Below are 21,958 nucleotides of genomic sequence, written 5' to 3'. Positions count from 1 at the left end.
GCCTTGGATTTTTATAAAATTTTCTGAAAAGTTTTTGGGACTATTTTACAATGTTTGTCCAAAATTTTCTTGTGTATGTCTATTTAGCAGTGTTTTGCATGGTGCTGAACTCAAATTTAAGTATGTTAAGGCCTTGGGGACTTTTGGGGCTAAATGGGGGGGGTAAATGATGGACTTTGTCATTTCTTTTTTTGCATGGTGCAGAACTCAAATTTACATATGATAAGGCCTAAAACTGACCGTTTGTTCATTTTCACCATTAATTGACGTCCTTTGGGGGCTAAATGCTGAACTTGGTCATTTTTTTTTTATGCTTCGTTCACTGTGCACTCACGGGGGATCATGCATGCTTCAATTGTTTTATTTTGGGTTTTTTTTTTTTTTAAACCTTTTGAAATCACTGCTATATATTGGGTACAATATAATAATCAATAGAGTATTGGGTCAATAATAATAAATATGAAACCTGTATAAATTAAAATATATATAACGGTATTGTATGGCTTGGCCACGCCAGATGGCTACTACTATATTTTAGGTACAATATAATAATCACTTCAGCATTTGCTCTATAATAATAAATACAAAATCTGCATAAAATAAAATATATTTAAACATATTTTATGGCCAAGCAATGCCAAGTGATACACTAGTTAAATATAAATTCAGACAAGTATTTTAAATGAATGTGCTTTTTTTATTTTTTTTCATTTTGCTAGTCTGAGAGGATGGTATGATGGTTAAAGAACATATACTACACTTGCCAGCAACATTCAACGTAGGCAGGGTGAACCAGGAGGAAGCTTCATGGAAATATCTAGTTCACAATCTATCCTCAGTCGCATGTAGTATATCCCAGTTAAAGGAGATGACGACGTTAGGTTTTTACAGTTCTTGCATGGAGGTGCCGATATCCTCCTACATGCAGCACATGGTATTTCCAAACAATCACCAATCTGATACTGACCAGACCCAACATTGCTTAACTTTGATCTGATAAGAACCGATGTGTCAACATTATTATGCTGTACACTATACTTGCACTCAAAGGAGAGGAGCCAATAATTGAGAAGATTGTATCACAATGAACAAACACTTCCCTCCCTTCTTTGAAAAGGAAGGAGTTAATGCCTGGAAGGAGAGTATTATGACAAAAGAACACATACTACATTACTCCCCCTCCCTAAAAAAAATGAAGGTAATTTTGGGAGGATGGTATCACGAACGAACATATGCTATACTACCTCCATAACAAAAAAAAAAAAGTGATAATGGATTAATGGAATGTATCATGATAAATGAACATATACTACACTACCCTCTTATGTCTGAGAAGAAAATCTGGAAGAATTTCTTCATGATAAACATATACCACACTGCTCCCACCAAAGAAGATAATGCCTGGTAGTATAGTTTTATGACAACAGAATAGATATTATATTACTCCCTCCCCCAAAATAGGATGTAATACCGTGGGAAGATTCTCCTATCATCTTAAAAAGGGAGGAGGTAATTCCTGGGAGGATGCTCTTGGTAATGTTGAAACTTGCTACCAACCTAAATGTAGCATCAGCCCTTAGACATTTTAAAAAATACCTGCGCTTTGTTAAATAATTTATTATTAATAATTAAAAAAAAAAAAAAAAAAGCAAAAAAATATATTATTATTACTTAATTTGTTCTTTGCTTTTTGCGGCAAAAAAAATATAAATTTTTTTTTATATTTTTATTATTGTGAAAAAAAAAAAATCTAAATTTGAAATATAACTGTTTCTATATAAAACTATGAAAGTGCATTAAGAAATGATTTTAGTAAGGGATCAATGTTTAGTTAAAGAAATGATTTTTAGTTAAAGGGATCAAAATCTGTATTTGACTATATGTTATGTGAAAATGGCTGAAAAATTCTTATGAGAAAAGTCAAAGTGGGACAATAAATGACACATTCGGTGGAAGAACAAGAAAAGTTGAAATTTTGAGATTTTTGTTGAAACACATAAAATATCAAGTAAAATCGAATCACAAAAAATCATTGCTGAATTCAAACTATGTGAAAATAAGTGTTTGAATATTTGATATGCGTCTGTTGAAATAGATTTTCTTGAAATTTTCTACCTAATTATGTTCTGTTTGTTTTGATTTTTTTCTAAACTTGAACTTGAGCACTAACATCATTGTTGTTCACTAAAGTCAGAAATAAAGTCTTAAAAATTCAATTTTGTAAGCCCCTTTCAAATATTTAGCATAGATATATCAATATCTTCTATCTAAAGTATTTTTCTGTTTTATATATTATTCACTACACTGACCTCTACATGGTTTATAATTATATCTGGTTAAATTTGTACTTTATGTTAGAATGATGTTGTACGACTGTCTTTATATTTAAATATATATATATATATATATATATATAAATATATGTGAATATGTCTCTCTGTGTACATTTTCCAACGCAACAAGTCTGTCAATTTTCAGTCTACAGAGTCAAAATTCGATATACAGTGTACTGAGATTTGGAAAAATCTTTGATCGGTTTTCAGCCAGAAATTTGGCTGTTAAGGGGTCAAAGTTCAACGATTTAACCTTTTAGAACTCTACCAAACTCCTCTGACAATTTTGGATCTAAACACTTGCAATTTTTGATATAGGTTCCTTGAAGATGGATCTAACTTAATAACTTGTTTTGAGCCCAAAGCAATAAATGTTAAGGGATCATAATAGGGGTCAAATTTTAAAAAATTGACTGCTTTTTTTTTTTTTTCTTCTTTTGCTCAACACGCCTCCAAACACCTGGGCAACACCGGGCTGAAATGCTAGTAGTTAATAAATTTCTTCCATTACACGATTATTAAACCTTATTTAAAAGTTCAAAGAAATATCATTATGCTCCAAAAATTTAACCTTTTTGTGAAAAGAATCAAGTGGCGCTTATGTTGTTTTACCACTGAACACGTCAAATAATATTTAAAATCTCTAAATTCATTTAAGAATAACTTATATGTGTAAAAAAGTTTGAATAAAATTTCACTAAATGAAAATAGAATATGTGAAAATAAGAATGTGTTAGGGTTGTATAAAAGATTATTTTTTAAAAATTTTGTCTTGATGTTTTCTCGAATCATCATAAGGTGAGCAAAAATAGGCATGTTAGAAACTTATTTGTTTAATGATGTGTATAGACTGGGAAATGATATTTGATTCTGTGAATTAGTAAAGACTATTATAGATCAAGTTTTATGAGTGTGACTTGAATGTATGGTTGAAATCAAACATGTGGGAGAAATTGATGTTTTCGATATCATTTATTTCATGTATTTTAATTGTTTTTCTCTTTTTGTTCGCCTCCAGAAAATGCAGCTAGTGGAGTTCCAGGAAGTACACCCGATTTGACAATGGCCTGCATTGTACAAACCTACAAATAGTAAGTCTCTCTTGCAGAAATTTAATACTACTTTTAATGCAATTTATATAGTGTACTTACTATGACATGAAACTGGATTTGGTTATATCATTGCATAGTGGAAGCATTTGGCATTAAATAATCTGATATGCTATCAAGTTTAACTATTATTAATTGAAAACTTTGGAAAGCAAACCACTTTATCTAATTTTTTTTTTTTTTTTTTTTTTTTTTTTTTTTACACGGTGGTTACCACTTATCAAGGCCTGGAAGCCACTCAGGGATAAAGGTTATTGCAAGTACAGTACGTTAGTGTGGAGATTTAATGAAGTGTTTACTTAAGAGGGCGGTTCATTAAGAATTTGTTAACGTTGGACTTAAAGACATCCAAGTTGTAGTCAGGTGGGAAGCAGGCAGACGGAACAGTTCCACAGGCGTGCAGTTCTAAGAAAGCTTTGTTCATGGAATCCACGTTTTGATTTAGGCACAGATGAAGAATGGGGAAAATTTTTCACAGTGGATTCGGCTAGACGGGTGTTTTTCGTGAAAGATTGGCGAGGGGTGGGCCAGAGATTGGAGTTCAGACGAGCACCTGCCATTGAAATAACGATAAAACAATGATAGGCTCGCAACGTCTCTGTCCACTGTTTAAATTTTGATTTGAAATAGGAAAGTGAGATGTGATAAAATCCTTATAAAATGTCATCAATGGTAATGTTCTCTGCAATATGTTGTAATACTCGTAAGGTCAGGAACGTAGAATTATCATGTGATTATCACTTTTAGTTTTTCTTTGCAATAAATGTTACATTTTCTGAAATCCATTCAGACAACGTTCTGGGAACTTTCTGTCATTACTGACCAGCAAATTGTTACCACAGTCGACTATTGAAAGAATTTATGAGGCATGTGCATGCAGTGTGATGATGTGTGAAAGTGAAATTTTTCCAGTAAAGTTTGAGGACATGTGTTGCATGGAGAGAAATGATATGAGAATGATACAATGAATGTGTAACGAGTTTAAAAGACAGGCTTAGATCTGACGACATCCGAGGAATATTGTATTTGTATTGTGTGGGGAGATGTGTGCAAAACAAAACTTTGATTGTATCGTCAGTATCATCATATTGAATGAATGGATTAGAGGTTTTGGGGGAGATGTAGAACAGTTAAGGTAACATATCCAGTTTTGCAGAGGAGGAAGTGATGATGAGAATTACCTTTTTTTTTTTTTTTTTTTTTTTTTTTTTTTTTTTTTTTTTTTTTTTTTTTAGAGGGGGGTGCTCCAGACAAGGCATGAAGCCACTTGATATAAGAATCTAACAAGAACAAAAGATGATCATCACAGAGACAGATGTCTATTGGCCTTAGTTTGGAAAAGACAAAGACTGTAGGTAGAAGAAAAACAGTTAACAAGAGCAAAATTATAAATGCCAAGAATTATTGGAATAAACTACATATTTGTATGGAAAAATTATTTTTCTGTGATTTATTTTAATTTAAAATTTACCACCTTTGTAAAAAAAAAAAAAAAAAACTCTCTGTATTTCTTTGTGGTTAAATAATAAAAAAATTTTTTTTTTATATAGCATCGACGGTGAATATAAGCATCAAGGTAAATTAGGAGCGGCCATCTTATCAAACCATGCTGCGACAGATGTAAGTAATTTTTTTTGTACACTTTTATTGCATGAAACCATGTGCTCTCTCGACATCAATCGCTGACCCAAACGCTGTTTCTTTTTTTTCATTGGTCTTCATCTTCTAGTCTGGCCATGTCATCTTGGCGATTGTCAAGGACTGGAACATTGGCTTACTAGTATGAAAATATAAGATAAGAGAAAATGCGAGAGAACGCATTCTGTAGGTATCGGATCAGTTGTAATTTTTTGTGTGTGTGTATGTGTGTGATACTATCACAGAACAACCCTCCAGATACTAACATCCACATCTTAATTGTCTGTTTATGCCAACACTGTTAGTCTACCGAAGTCAGCCCATCTGGAATCAGCTATCCTGAAAATCTTATCTTTTTCTCAGAGTGACCGATAAGCGAGAATGACTCCCCTTCTTGGCTGTTTCCATTCTACGGCTCTCCTCTCCAAGGGCAATCACTCTCTTTTCTTCAATTCAAGGGAAATAACTTTCTTTTTTTTTCTTCTTTTTTTTTGTTGTTGTCTTCCTAACACTTTATCGTTAATGCTCATGTTATTTTCTTTATTTCTTTAATCAAATATATTTTTAATGTATTAAACTTGTGTTATACATAAATGTATTAAACTTGTGTTATACATAAACTTTTTGCCACATAAAATAAATTTTAAACATCCTACCAGAAAAAATTTGAACACCTTTCCCCACTCCTAGTCGCAAAATAAATGATATTCTACTTTTTCTGCGATTACATGTAAACACCCTAAAAAATAATTAGTGGAAAGAAGAAAAAACAAAATTATTTTAGAACGAGGAGAGGAGATCAGTTTCACATATGAATTTAATGTAAAAATGATTCCTCATTTCCAGGCCATCCTAACTTTTTAGGAGATTTAACCTTTTTTTTTTGCTGTGAGAGATAAATTTAGGGTATTGCGAGGGGGTTGGGTAATCTTTTCTTTTTTAGAGGTATTGTTGATGTGTGGTTTTACAAGTAGTTTTTGTTGCTAAGGTGGGGCTTGCAATATAGGGTTAAGGAAGTTTTTTTGTTTTTTTTTTTTAAATGAGGCAGTGTTTATAAGTTGGATTTGGGATTAAGGAAAGTTTTTTTTGAATAAGTATTCAGGGAAATAATTTTTATTTTAAATTCTTTTACTAACTTTTCAGTCAATTTTTTTATGTCTATAGATTACCAGCCGATAATCTTGAATAGTCTTGTGGTGTGGTCCAAGTGATAACTATATATATATATATATATATATATATATATATAATTTTCCCCCAAAACCTCTGGCCTTAATGGAGGGGAGACTTAAACTTGCTGTTATGGTTTCAAATAATCTGAAATAACTGCAAGGAGAGATTTGATTCCAAATATTTCTCATATGTTTTCCCTCCCCTCTTTTGGAAATAGTACAATTATGAATATCTCCAATATCAAATAATCATAATACACTGTGAAATTTACTTTATGCATGAAAACCAAAGAGGTGAGATATAACATGAGAAATATTTGGAATCGAGTCTCCCCTTGCTGTTATTTCAGATCATTTGAAACAATAGCAGTAAGTTTTAGTCTCCCTCCATCAAGGCCAGAGGTTTGGGGGAAATATCATATTTTTGTAATTCATATTCAAAACTAGGAAAACAAATGGTTATGATTGAAACATTTTATGGCTGTAAAAAAGTGCCAAAAATAGGCTCTGGATGATGGATGATCCCCTTAATGTGAAACCTTAAGGGCAAATGCCACATAGCCCACTGCACAATTAAGGTCATTAGCTTTCCAACGAGCCTTCTTTTCTGATCAATAATCGCTGAGATTTGGAACTTATAAAACTGCCAAAGCAGGTGGTATATATATATATATATATATATATATATAGTGTGTGTCAATTTTCAGTCTACAGACTCAAAATTTGATATACAGGGTAGTGAGATTTGGGAAAATCTTTGTATTCTGTTTTCAGTCAGAAATTTGGCTGTTAAGGGGTCAAAGTTCAACAATTTGACCTTTTGAGAACTGTACCAAACTCCTCCACTAATTTTTTGGTCTAAACACTTGAAATTTTCGACATAGATTCCTTGGACATGGATCTAACTTAATAATTTGATTTGAGCCCAAAACAATGTTAGGGGATCATAATAGGGATCAAAGTTTTTAAAAATTTAACCTCTGCAGTCTCTACCAAATTACTCAGACAATTTCTGGTCTAAACATTTGAAATTTTACATAAAGGGTATTCAGAGATAGGGCAAGCTTTTTTATTAGTTTGGATCGAACATTTTTAGTTAACCAATATATAAATGTATGTATGTTTGCATGTCTGCCTAAAACTTTCGACAGAGGCGACGGATTTTCACAAGATCAGTATTGCTTTGAAGTTCGACCTTTCAGACAACAAATATCGAAAAATTGGCTGAAAACATTAATATCTTCACCTTCAACTGGGCACGTTTCTACGGGAGGGGGGGTCTCTTTTTTCGCCAATATTTTTGAAAGTCATTCTCTCCTTTCGATTGTCTAGTCTTAATTTAAACCTATGTCACTTCCGGTTTGGCGGTGGTCATAACAGCAAAGACGTCAGGTTTTTTTCCCGTTCTTTTCCTCCTTCATGGTACGGGTTCGAGCCTGCCTTCCAACTGCCACTTTTTTTTTTTTTTTTTTTTTGCTCAACATACATCTCCAAACACCCGGGCAATGCCGGGCTGAAATGCTAGTATATATATATATATATATATATATATATACTTGTATGAATAAAAAAATCAATACGAAAAAAATATATGAATGTTTATATCTTTTCTGTATTTATTTCCTGTGTGTTCACGTGTAGGAATACAAAAAGTCTTTTGAAAAAAACGTTTCCTTCAAAAGCACATAATTTTCGACCGATCCTTCGATCTTCCTCAGTGTATATATATATATATATATATATATATATACTGGTAGCCAAATTGAATATTGAAATGCTCATATGGGATGAAAATTTGAATGCTTTTTGAAGATTATAATACTATTCTATGGTTAAACTTTTATGACAATTGGTAAAAAAGAATCTATATTTTCAAACCAGTAAAATATGTCCAAATTTGCCTACATTTGTATATTGCTGATTTGGGATAACTTTTGCTTAGGGTTTGTTTTTTTTGTTTTTTTTGCTTGGTTGTCTCCCCTATGGCTTTACCAGGCCACTAATATATTCCAGCAGAAGAGGCCAGTTGGGTTTCAGAAGCAAATGGGCCTCTAGCTAATGGACTGGCTGATTGTAGCTTCTCAAAATGAAATTTTACTTATTTAAAACTGAAGTTATGATTTTCTTTAGAGAAATAATCATGTTATTTTACCAGCAGTAAGAGAGATCACATGATTAACACTGTGACTAGTGTTGGAATCAAACATTGAATGGGCACAATAAGCCACAAATTAATTGAAAAGAGAGTAGGAAATGGATCTTGGGTTTACTTTCAGTAGCCTTGTGGCTTTCGCTTCCCTTATTTTCTCTTTTATTTTCACATTCCATGAGAAATATTTCTGCCAAAGGGGGAAGAATTACTGTTTTCTGGGTTGGAATCTATCCATCTGATAACTTATTGTTTTTTTTGTTTTTTTTTTTGTTTCTTTTTTGTTTTTTGTTTTTTTTTTTTTGTTTTTTTAATCTTATTTTTTAGATTCATGCCTTGTTTGGAGCGATTTCCATAAAAAAAATCCTCACATTTGTTCATTCTCTGCCAACGTAATAATCAACATTAGGTGATATTTTTTTTTTTTTTCAACAAGATTTGCTTAACCCTTCATAACCTAAATTATGATGTAGATGTTTAAAAATTATTTGTTAATTTTAGATGGCAGCATACTGAATGTAAGCAATGGACAGTTGCAATCTAGAGGATATATGGCATCTACACATATACTGAACTAATTCGTACAAAGTGTGTTTGAATCAATTCCCACTTTATTTATGCTGTGATATGCATTTATTTATGACTGAACGAATTAGTTCAACCATGTCATAAAGGGTTGAAATTGACTTCACTCAAAAAGCTACTTTAAAGGTCACATGTCAATTTCCTGTTTACTCAAATATGTAACAATGCATTTAATTATTTATTTTTTTCCCCCTTTTTTTCATTTTCTTTTTCTTTCCAGTATCGAATTCTACTTTACGTTTCCAAACAAAAACAAGTTACAAATGTCCAGATTTCCAAAAACTTTGTATTCACTGTAAGTCATTATGTTTCTCTTTTTTTTATCCATTGGTAAACTATCTGTTTGTAATTCTTCTATTCTGATTGGCTAAGGACGATACACAGGGTTCTTCATTTATATTTTTTGGTATCGGAGAGAGACCTGTGTTTTTAGTGGTGTCTGTCAGTCCAGATAACTGCTAAATAACCGTCGATTAGTTTTTTTCTGAAATTTTGCCACAAATTGTATTTCATTAAATAGATATGCACCGTAAAAACATTTTTTTGTGAAAATTCTTGTTGCATTCCCAGAGGCTCAAAAGAAATCAAAAATGTCCCAAAATGGCCAAAAATTACACTTTTTGACCCATAGCATCTTATCCATCCATTAGATTTTCCTGAAACTTGGCCAAAATTTGGAGGCCATTGTTCTTAATATAAATTCAGTATGAGTAACCCTGGCAAAATTCTAATCCACATCCTTCTGGGACTTTTAGGGCTAAAAAATGCCTTTTTCATATTATTCAAAAACTTGATATGTATGTCTATATAGTAGTTTTCCATGGTGCTGAATTCAAATATACATGTCTTAAGGCATGAAACTGCACCGTTTGTCCATTTCAATGGGATTTGGCATTCCCAGGAGCTCAAAAGTGGTCACAAGTGCCCTCAAATTACAAAAAAATTACATTTTTTACCCCATAACTTTTGTCTTATCCATTAGATTTTTCTGAAACCTGGCGAAAATGTGAAGGCAACGTTGGCCCTTCACACTTCTCACATTCATCATTTCTTCACTAATTTTTGTGGCGTCATCTCACATGCAGCACCAGAGGGGGACTATGCACAAACAGCTTGTTATCCATGTAAGTCATACCCTGGCATAATCACATTAAAAATCTAGTTCCCATTAGATCAACAAAGTTAAGCAACATTGACTCTGGTGAGTAGTAAAATGGGTGACCATTTGGAAATGCCAGCTGCTGTATGTGTTCTCCTGAGCTGTTTTCGGTTGCCTGGATTTCTCCTTGCCACAGGAATCAAGCAGTGCTGATTCAGAAGTGTGGTTAGAGATTGTGCAAACCTTGCTTCACAATGACATGTGCAGCCACTTTTACAGAGATTATCCATTGTTTTTCAAAACTAAACGAGAGCCATAGAAGTCACACCAAACTTTATCCTAATCCTGGACTTAGTTTTAGTGCTGGGTTTAATGAAGAGCATTTTGTTTTGTTTTGTTTTTTAGTTTTTTTTTTGTTTTTTTTCTGAAAAAAAAATGTGAAAAAATATAAAAAAATTTTCTTTATCAGAAAAGGTTGCACTACATTAATCCCATCACTAACCTTAAGTCTGTGGTGGCAATACAAAAAAGAAAAAATGGATAGTATTTGTCTTGGAGAAAAAAAAAATTACTTTTCATTCATTAACCCTTTAGCGCCAGAATTTTTTTTTTTTTTTTAATTTTTTTTTATTTTTTTTTTTTTTTTGCAATAAATATTTTAATCATGAATTTATGTTCTTCTCTTTAGCCACTTCAATAAAAAATAAATATTTGCAGTCATGATGTAAGCAGTTTTCAATATAAATGGAAAAAAAAAACAAATCAAGTTCAGACTTTAAATGAAATATATATATATGTGTGTGTGGGGGGAGCATTGTTGCCTGATGACTATTTCTCAATCAAATTCAAAGACCATATTCTAACTTTTATTAAGCTTTTAGATACCATTATTATTTTTTAAACTTTTCGTTTGGAATTTTTTTGCATATCTTTTTATTTATTTTTTTAATAAAACGGTTAGAATTACATAGGTTTAGAGTAAAAAAAAAAAAGTGATTCATATATTGTAGAAATACCAAAGCAATATTACAGAATACACTTAAATACAAGAAAAAAGATTAATTTTGTCAAATAATTAAAAGAAAAAAGCTTAACAATGCACTCAGTTTGTTTGATTAAATTTATTAACATTTGCTAGTGTGAAACTTTGAATTGCTGATGTAAGTATTGAAATCTTCTTGGATACTTATTCCTAAAAAGTACCCAATGAGAGAATGTAAGTAATTCATAATTGTATTCTTAGTTTTGCCTGCAAATTACTTAAGTTCTTTCCAGTCATGGTTGACAGAACAAGAGTAAGCTACCTTTGTAAATTAAATAAAGAGTTCTGTTTGATATTCCATACAGATTCCCAAGTTTAACAAGTTGCACCTGAAGGATGAAGGTTACATTGGCCGAAGTGTGAAAATAACATCAAAGATTAGAAAATTAGTCTGAAAAATCCAAATATTATACATTATCACTGTTTATCTAAAGAAATTCCAGAATCTTTTCTTTACAAAAATTTATTTTAAATGTAAATATTAAACAAAATAAATTCTGTGTTTAAAATAATTGTAATAATTCTCATATTTTGAAAATTCTTAATTCTTTTTTTTTTTTAATTTTTTATCCATCCAGATGCAGCCAAATAATTATGCCACGTTTTATGATATCAATCGACAGGGTTGGTCTATAATGTTTGAATCGCAACAAATTGCTCACAAATTTGCCAAAGAGGTAAGTACCTATTTTAGAACAGTCCCATCAATGGTATTTTTTTTTTTTTTTTTTTTTTTTTTTTTTTTTTTTGTTATAAACCAAAAATGGAAACTCAATTAACAGAATGGTTCTCTACATTCCTGGACTCTATAATATACATTACAATGTATATATTTTCCCAAGTTTGCAGTTAATAATGCCTGATGTTTACTTTGGTAATGATTTTCCAATCAATATTATTTTTCTTAGCAAGATGGTTTACTTTTTTAATCTTATTCTGAAAAATAAAATGAATTTTTTGGTTTGAGCAAACTATGATTGATAGTTCTTTGCATGACTGAAAATTAAAAACACGCCAGGAAATGAAGAGAATAGTATACAGACTTTTTTAGGTGGGGGAGGGGGGTGTTTAAATTTATTATTTAAAAATAATTTAAGTTTTTAATATATACTAGTATGAGTACCTGGTGTTGACTGGGTGGAGAGAGGTGGTATACTAAGGCTACTGAGCAACCAAACATCTGAAAAAAAGAAAAATCAAGGAAACTTTTGTTTCCTTCAAAATAGCAAGCATCCGTGTGAGCGCAAAAAAAATTTTAAAAAATAAGCTGCGGTAGCCAGGTTCAAACGTATAATACGAGAGAAAAAAAATAGCAAACAGGATCCTGAACAGAAGCGTGCATTCTATCCCAACCATCATCAACAGACCTGAGGTCATCTCATCAGCATCAGACTAGGCCAAACTATTTGCCAAGAACTTTGAAGCTAATTCTACCCTATGCGACGAAGGGCATCAACTCCCCATATTTCCTCCTATAACAGACAACACACTATGCAACATACAAATATTTGTGCATGATATCACCAAGCTAATCAAGAACCTTGATTTCAGTAAAGTAATTTGCCCTGACTGCATTCCAATTATAGTGTTGAAAAAGCTTCAACCAGAACTTGCCACCATACTTACAAAACTGTTTAAGTGTTGCCTTAAGGAGAATTGCTTCCCAACACCTTGGAAAATTTCATCAATATGCCCTGTATTTAAGAATTCAGGTGATAAGTCGTCTCCCTCTCAGTACAGGCCAATAAATCTCGTGTGTCATGAGTAAGTTGCTGGAATTCATATTAAATAAAGAAGTAGTCAACAACCTTAGCAGATGCAATATGGTTTCTATTCTGCCAGATCTACAGCAGATGTGCTAACGGTTATATCTCATAGGATTAGTGAATCTCTCGACAAAGGCTTTTCTAGGGCAATTGCTCTTGACATATCAAAGGCCTTCGATAAGGTATGGCATAAAGGCCTATTTCACAAGATTTCCAGCTACGGTATAATTGGAAATGTTTTCTCAATCATTAAATCATTTCTCTCTGATAGGCTCATAAGAGTAGTGGTTGATGGGCAGAAATCAGAGGCCCACAGTATTAATGTTGGAGTCCCTCAGGGGTCCATTCTGGGCGCAACTCTTCCTGATCTACATTAATGATCTCCCAAAACACATACTTAAATCATTCTTTGACATCTATGCTGATGACACAACCATCTATGGCAACACATCAATGGCCGTAAATGATAAAGTTCTCTCTGATTCTCTCTCTTCTGATCTTGAGCGCACAGTACAGTGGGGGAAGAGGTGGCTGGTTATTTTTAATGCATCTAAAACCAAGCTCCTATCTTTACATCATCAACGCTCTGATCCCCATCTGGCATAGATTGAAATGGATGGCTCTCGTCTAGCGGAGGCTCCATATTTTGATAAGCTTCTGGGATTGACCTTTACTCCTGACCTGAAATGGAACCCGTACATAAAGTCTGTTGCCAAGGTCACTGGAAAGATGATAGGATCTTTCTACTGCTCCAGAAGATATCTCACTGCTGATGATTGAGTCGAAGTTGGAAATTAAAGTGTGAAAAAAAAATGTGTGACGTTAACCACTGGGCCACCACGAAATAGTAACGGAAACATGCTTGAATTTATTTAAGTATTAAAACTTGGCATGTGCCCGTACTTAATGAGGGGAAGGATTTTTTTTTTTTTTTTCCCCCCCCAAGATGTTGTGGGGAAAACCAGCTCCCCATAAAAAGGGGATTGTCCAAATTGAATAGCAATTGTCTGATATAAGGAGAAATTCCACATTGATCAAAGCTTTCGGACGTTTCCGGAAAAATGCTGCCAGAATTAGTTTCGCTTTTATTATACGAAAAAGCTTAATACACATGCGGTGATCAAAAAATGTTGAATATTTATCTTTTCAAAGTCGACCCCCGTTGTTAACATGTAGATATTATGATTTAGACATGATAGAAGAAGTGAGTCGACCGATCGCTTCTCGGAAAAAAGCCTTTCTCGGACATACACAAAAAACGAACATGCATACATACATTTTCGCTTTTATATTTATCGACTAGCGGGGGTGCCTAGGTGTTTGGAGGTGTGTGCAGAGTTAAAAAAACAAAAAAAACAAAAAAAACAAAGAATTGGTAGTAGACAGGCAGGCTCAAACCCGTTATGTGAAAGCGGAACAGAAAATACAAGAAAACCTGACATCTTACTGCTACGCTATGTGACAGGAAATGAAAAGCATTCAAATTTAGCGATAAAAAAGTTGACTTGCATAAATTAAAAGTTAAGTGAATGAGTTCACACAGGCACTGAAATGAACGTCTGACTTAAGTTAAGAATCATGCACTTAACTCTGGCTGTAGGCCAGTTTCTGCCGTATCTGTTTCCCCACGATGTTGGGGAAAACCAGCTCTGGCAGGGTCCAAATGAATAGCAATTGTCTGATATGAAGGGTTTCCCTCATATTAATCAAAGCTAATTGCTTTTCTGGATGTCCCTGGCTGTTTCAATCAGTTTTGCTTTTATATGAAAAAGACAAACAAATATTGGAAAGAATGGGATAGAGGGAACTGTTTACAACTCGATCAAAATAAAGATAGGTCCGTTCGCAAATCGAAGATATTAAGATATTATCATCTAGAAAGTATAAGGAAAGTTCTGTCGAAGCCTGGTGAAAAAGCCCTTTTGTGGACATACAAAAAACGTGCGCACCCATTTTGCCTTTTATGTTATAGATGTATATATAAAAGCTCTATTTTACTATATAATATTGAGCTTTGTGTTATTTTTGGTACTCATGCAGAGAGTGATCCAGACGTAACTCAGAGTCCGCCCGGTTGGTGTTTTCAGCTGCTCACTTAAAGGCTGTGAAATTCATGTTTTTTTTTTTTTTTGTTTTTTTTTTCTGACATGAAATTACAAAATGGTGTGCTTTTTTTTTTTTTTTTTTTTCCTCTTTCAAATTGTCATCTGCTGCTTTGAATTTTCAATCCGCATGAATGCGCATCTTGTTGAAAACCATTGTGCTACATTGTTATTGGCTCAGCTTTATGTTACGTCAGATGGCTTAATTCCCTCGGCGACGCTTGGCTTACTTCGGATGTTGACGTCATGTCCCGGGGAAAACCGGGCAGGTGCTGAGTTACATCTGGATCACTCTCTACATGAGTACTCTATTTTTATAAGTTGATGATAGATATATTTAAGTAGTTCTAAAAAGGGATTTTCTAATTGGTTTCAAATAATAAATTAGCAGGGAGATTCAGCAATGCTCTACCTAAAAGTAGAGCACTATTTTCTGTTGCTTACAATTTATGACACCATTTTTTTTTTTTTTTTTTTAAATTATTTTTTATATTTGATAATATTCACTTTTGGAACGAAGGTTCAAGGGTTTACTTCACTTTGGTAGATTAGATAACCTAGCATTGGCTGTGCAACTAGTGTGATGCTGTGGATGTCCCTTCCTCAGAGTGTTAGGAAGTGATTTCTAAAAAAGGAAAAAACTTATTGGAAGTAAACAAAACAATGAAAGAAAATGGTTCATTAGCAAAAGCGAAAGTATAGAGGAATTAGTAAAAAGATTAAAGGCTGCTGAACCTATTGTGGTCCTGGGAGTCATTCGATGTTATATTCTGAAGGACTTGGCCCTCAATCTAGTCCGCTGTGACAAGGATTGCATGCATTCCAATTAGTTGCTCTACTAATAGCTTTGCACTCGTGCTGTGTTTTAAGATCCGCTGGTATAAAATTTGGGGTTTATAGGTGGTCAGCATTTATTCTCTGAGTTTTCCAGTGAAAATCTCTTAATTCACCGACTGACCATTTTGTCGTGCTCATTGAATCCATAACCATTCTCGAAATGAAGAGTTCTGGACGTACACTGTTAGCAACATGCTGCTAACTAGTTTAATTAGTATGCAGTGAATAAAAAGAAGAAACAGACAATGGATACCTGATGGATTCACTACAGCTTTAGTATACAAAGTTAAAATGGAAAGTTTTAGTGCCAAATATGAAGAAATAATTTGAAAAAAAAAGGTTCTGAAAAGTGGATATAATTCAGCTAAAGTTTTGCAAGTATTGTGTATTGATATGAAAGAACAACAAAAGATTAATATACAATTGGTAAAGGTTTTAATCACAAACTATTAGACTTCCACCTTGAAAATGACATAAACAAAACTCTATCTTCAAATTAAGTGTTCCAGCAGAAATGATTGGAGATCTAGTTGTAGCAGTGCAATGTTAAACAAATTGATAAACTATAAAGAAGTATCTTATTATATTGCCAATAACATGGTGCAGCAATAACAAATGAAAAATGGCTTGTCAGACCTACATAGCATTTAAGCTGATAAATCAAACTTTGCTGAAGTTTGATTTATCAGCTTAAATGCTATGTAGGTCTAATTTTTTACTTTGATTTAATTTTATCTGTTTTGTTTTTTGGCTGGAGATGGGTATCCTACAGGACGAAATACATTAACTCTCTGTTTCAGAGGCTAGCTGAGAGATCTAAGATTTTAACCGTCCCTTTAAGCGCAATTGTTTATATCTCTCGTGAACTTAGTTCACTAGGTATATTCACCAGGTTGTTTTTTTGTTTAATGATTTTTCATGTCCAGTTGTTCCTATAATGACTGGAATAAAAATCTTAATGTTCCAGTTTCTTATGTTGTGCATAAGACCTTGAAATTGAATTATCTATTTCCTCTCAGCTATATTTAAGCATCATTAAAGACACTGACTTTAACTAGGGTTGCTAATCTTCTTTGGGTACAATATCTGTTGAATAATGAAGCATACTGTAAAATTGTAAGCCATTTCCCAACTATCATTTGCAATTTCTCATAGAATTATGTGAGATAATATATAATTATTTCCACAATCAGACAGTTACAGCCTACTCAAACCATGAAAGCATTCGTGTTTTGCTTTACTTTGGTTTGGATATATCTAACTTGGGATTCAAAAGCAGTTACCTTACCTCACCACCTGAACCATTACCTCACATACAAGAATGTCTATGAAGTAATGCAGATCATACAACCCGTAACAAATGGCCAAGTGTGTGATTAGGTTAGGGTTAACTACAAAGAACCTGATTTAGTGCCAAATGTAAAGAAACTAACTAAGATGCTTGGGTACCTGATTTGCGGTCACCCTTGCAGTAAGTGGATGTTGCAAGAGTAACTATTGCTTAAGGTGTTTAAAAATTTTTAACTATTGTTTATTTCGGTGTGTATGACGACCCTTAAAGTTAAAAAATCATCTTTTAAAAACCAATATTTCATAAGATACCGGCTGTTGCAATCTCTAACATAAGCTAAACAAACATAGTTTCATGATTTAGCAGTCATCTTATACAAGCGATATATGATAAATCTATTAAAATTTGCTTCAATTTTGTACCTCGTCTTATTTGACGGTCACCTTATACACCGAAATATGCGGTACTTAAGAATCATGATTGGGGATCCGATTTTGAGATTTAAATGTTGGCCTATGTTAGGAACCATACGGCATAATCACGTTGACACACCAGTTCCCGTTGGATCACCGAAGTTAAGTAACGTTAATCCTGGTCATTACTAAAATGGGTGACCAATTTGGGAATTCCAGGTGCTGTATGTAGGAGGACGTCGACACCTCCCTGCAAAAAGTTGCAAAAACCTAACGTCGTCATCTCTCCTAACAGGGATATACATGCGACTGGGGACCGCTTGTGAATTTCATACTGCCATGAAACTTCCTCCTTCGGAGGGAGCCGGTTAAACTCTGAATAGGGTTGGTGCTGACTGCACACTATGTTAGAAACCACTATCATGCCAAATTTCAAGATTAGTTGAGATGTTGGTGGAAGAGAGTGATCTGATTCAAATTCCCAAAGAATTCATGATGCTGGGATGGTAGTGAACTCCAACTTGGTGTGCACCATCTCTAGGTGGAGGAGTTTATGGAGAGCCACACGAAATATGACCTTAGCTCTCTATCTTAACCTTGAAAAATGGTGTGCATCGTCCTTAGGTCAGAAATCATCATCATGTCAGATTTAGTCATGATCAGTCCAGTGGTGTGGACTGTGGGATTTTACATATACATAAGCTATCACTTTTGTACTTTTAACTTGTCTCAGAAATAGGATTTTATACTCTTTAGGATGCTGCCACCCAAAAAGAGAACTCGACAAGCAAATTGTAGCAGCGCAATGTTAAACAAATTGATAAACTATAAAGAAATATCTTATTATATTGCCAATAACATGGTGCAGCAATAACAAATGAAAAATGGTTCGTCAGAAGCAAAGTTTGATTTATCAGCTTAAATGCTATGTAGGTCTATTTTTTTTAATTTTATCTTTTTTTGCTGTAGATGGGGTATCCTTCAGGTAACATACATTTACTTGCTATTTCAGAGACTAGCTGAGAGATCTTTTAAGATTTTAACTATCCCTTTAAGTGCAATTCTTTGTATCTCTCTTGAACTTAGTTCACTAGATTTTTTTTTTGTTGTTTAATTATTTTACATGTCCAGTTATAATGACGAATGATGAAAATCTTCCTATAATTCCAGTTTATTATGTTGTACATAAGACCTTGGAATTCAATTACCTACTTCCTCTCAGCTATATTTAAGCTAGCATCATTAAAGACACTGACTTTAACTAGGGTTGCTAATCTCCTTTTTGGTACAATATCTGTGAGATACTATATAATTATATTTGGTCGGACAACAGACCATTTAAGAACCCAAACCAATGTCTCGCAAATAGTATTTCAAAATTTAATGATAGAAAATGGACTCTGTAGATCTGCGTGATTCACCCAAGGTAGTCACCACTTACCAAGGCCCGGAAGCCACTCGGGGATAAGTGTTATTGTGTGTACAGTACGTTAGTTTTGGAGATTTGATAAAGTGTCTTACTTAAGGGTGGGGGGGTTCATCAGGAATTTGTTTATGAGCCTATCACTTGTATAATTACTTTAATAAGCATTAGAAATATCCCTTGGCCGTTGAAAATAATTTTTTAATTTATCCCTTATTCCAGGTGGCAGTTGCAAAGGCCAATTCTTGTGTTAGCTCCTTAGATTCGGTGATCATCCAAGATTTAGTACAAGGAGATGGTGGATCTTTAGAGATGGGTGACTCCGCCGAAGTAAAATACTCTGGCTGGCTTTTTACAGATCACAAATTGGGACAGGTAAGTCTTTCATAGATGTCACTTTTTTTTATTTATTTTTAATTTTTTGGCATGATAGGTGCATGTTTAATGGGATGCATAGGTGCATGTTTAATGGGATGCATATGTGCATGTTTAATGGGATGCATAGGTGCATGTTTAATGGGATGCATAGGTGCATGTTTAATGGGATGCATAGGTGCATGCTGAAGACAGCAAACCTTCATGCGAAAAATGTTTAGTTAAGAGAAAAGACTGATGTCTTTGCAATATTTTCTTGGATACTAGAGTTCACGCTGGTAAATCAGACCACTTGAAATCCTAGAGAATTAGTGTCCTCTCTAGATAACAGGTAACCCTGGTCAGTAAGTTTTATGTCAAGTGATAAAGCAGCCCATCGTTTTCAAGTTGTCTTGTTGTGTAGCCTACTGAAAATGACAACAATATTCATCTACTAGCAGGCTTCTATTGTTGCTATTTTTTCTCTGATGACCATAAAAACACATGTTTAAATGTGCAGATATTTTCCCAAATATAAAAACACTAGTAGGGATGATCTATAGATTTTCACTCTTAGTTTAAAATCAATTATTTTATTAGTAGTACCAGCAGTAGATTTAAATCAATAAGTACTTATTTTATTAGTAGTACCAGCAGTGGATTTAAATCAATAAGTACTTATTTTATTAGTAGTACCAGCAGTAGATTTAAATCAATAAGTACTTATTTTATTAGTAGTACCAGCAGTAGATTTAAATCAATAAGTACTTATTTTATTATTAGTACCAGCAGTGGATTTAAATCAATAAGTACTTATTTTATTATTAGTACCAGCAGTAGATTTAAATCAATAGGTACTTATTTTATTATTAGTACCAGCAGTAGATTTAAATCAATAAGTACTTATTTTATTATTAGTACCAGCAGTAGATTTAAATCAATAAGTACTTATTTTATTAGTAGTACCAGCAGTAGATTTAAATCAATAAGTACTTATTTTATTAGTAGTACCAGCAGCAGTGGAAGATTTCGTTTTAAACAAAATCAAATAAAAAAAAAAAAAAAGTTAATTAAAGGAATCTGTTTTGACATTGGAAATAGACACAAACTTTTCTCGTTCCAATAAAAGTTTTGATTTTTTCTGATCCAATTAATCATCCCAACGCTAATACATACATGTTTTTTAACTGATCAAATAACTCAAGTCAGTCAACTATCATTACAACTAATTTTCTTTTCTTTCCTGTATCTTTTAGCAGATTTTTTTAATCTGAGGAGTCACATGCAAAAAAGACAGAAATGTTGTGAGATTATAATGCAAGTCTTCAGGATAGGCTTAGATCTGATGACCTCAGATGAAGAGTAATTCTAGACAGTATAAGGAGATATGTGCAGAAGAGGAGACTTCGATGATATGGTCACATTGAAAGAATGGGTGAGAGTTCTTTAGTTAATGAAATGGTCGATAACCGAAACGATATTTTCCCTTTTAAATTAACTAAAATAGAATTGATTTTTTTTTTTTTTTATTACATTTTCACCCCAAACAAGGCACATTGCCACTTTGTTGTAGGGGGCTACTATCAGAGACATGGGCATCAGGGGTACTGTGTAGGGAGTTGGGCAGCAAGATGTCTGTTCATGTTGCACTTGAACTTCTGCATGTCATACAGTTGGGGAAGCAGGGACCCGGCAGGGAATTCCAAAGTTTAGCTGTCCTGGAGAAGAAACTACTGGAGTGGAAGGCTCTCTTACATCTAGGGATCTCTACTGTGAAGGGGTGGGCTTTAGCTGCTTGTCGGGGGTATTTACGTTGAGGGGGCACAAGTGCTTGCAGTTCGTCAGAGCATTCACAGTTAAAGTACTTGTAGAAAAGGCAGAGGGATGCAACATTTCGTCGATGGGACAGAGGCTGAAGTTTAGATGACAGTTCAGGACCTATCAGATTGGCAACTCTCTTTTGAACCTTGTCTAGGAGCGAGAGACTAGTGGTAGATGCACCAGCCCAAATATGACAACATTGGTTCCAGAGTTTAAAATTCCCTTTTTATCTATAAACTTTGAGAATTTTATACATTTAATTGCACTTTCATATTTTTTTGCAAGCGCTGACACATATATTCCTCTTCCAAATTTCTCTATCAGTTCCTTTTTAAATTCGATCGTTGTTCGCAGTTTTCCATTTTGCACTTGCTGTACTGCTTTTCTTTCTCTTTTCTTTCTCTTCATCCAATGGTAAAAGAATATCCATTTCTTCTTTGTTTCTAAAGTTTTTACACAACATTAAACCAATTAAAGTTTTTTTGTGCAATTAAATAATGTCGTCCTGAGATGCTTCGTTTGTCGTATTGAAGTCTACTGACTCTCTTTTTACTTTTTGGACACCGCAAGATCCTTTATCATCAAAAAAAAAAAAGGTTAAGCAATCAAATTGCGTAGTTCTGATGCCACGCTAATATGCTAAAAATAACTCTGACACCGTCTAGATTGTCAAAGGGGTTGTGATGGCGTGGTTTTAAATATAACTAGTCACAAAGTTCAGACTCGCGTGGTGACGTTGTTGGAGTGGGGTTGTATCACGACCAGTATGAATTACAATGTTCCATTGAGGAACACTGCTGCTTGTTTACATTCAAAGTGAAGCC

At 33.5% G+C, this 21,958-nt stretch overlaps 1 protein-coding gene across 4 annotated transcripts in view; it reads left to right on the top strand.

Annotated features, from left to right (window-relative positions):
* LOC145254651 (FK506-binding protein 15-like) overlaps positions 1 to 21,958 on the top strand; it is a 125,640-nt gene that overhangs the window by 19,801 nt on the left and 83,881 nt on the right. For all 4 annotated transcript variants that reach the window (XM_080113287.1, XM_080113285.1, XM_080113288.1 and 1 more), the window contains exons 3-7: positions 3,352 to 3,424; positions 4,993 to 5,062; positions 9,207 to 9,281; positions 11,706 to 11,804; positions 19,182 to 19,334. In XM_080113287.1, coding sequence (XP_079969413.1) covers positions 3,352 to 3,424; positions 4,993 to 5,062; positions 9,207 to 9,281; positions 11,706 to 11,804; positions 19,182 to 19,334 — 470 coding nt within the window. The remainder of the gene's footprint in view (positions 1 to 3,351; positions 3,425 to 4,992; positions 5,063 to 9,206; positions 9,282 to 11,705; positions 11,805 to 19,181; positions 19,335 to 21,958) is intronic.

This window comes from Euprymna scolopes, chromosome 30, assembly GCF_053919585.1.
Source record: "Euprymna scolopes isolate OS-2025 chromosome 30, ASM5391958v1, whole genome shotgun sequence".
Taxonomy (NCBI): domain Eukaryota; kingdom Metazoa; phylum Mollusca; class Cephalopoda; order Sepiida; family Sepiolidae; genus Euprymna; species Euprymna scolopes.
Note: the sequence above shows the minus strand (reverse complement) of the source record. Positions and strands in the feature narration are given on the sequence as shown.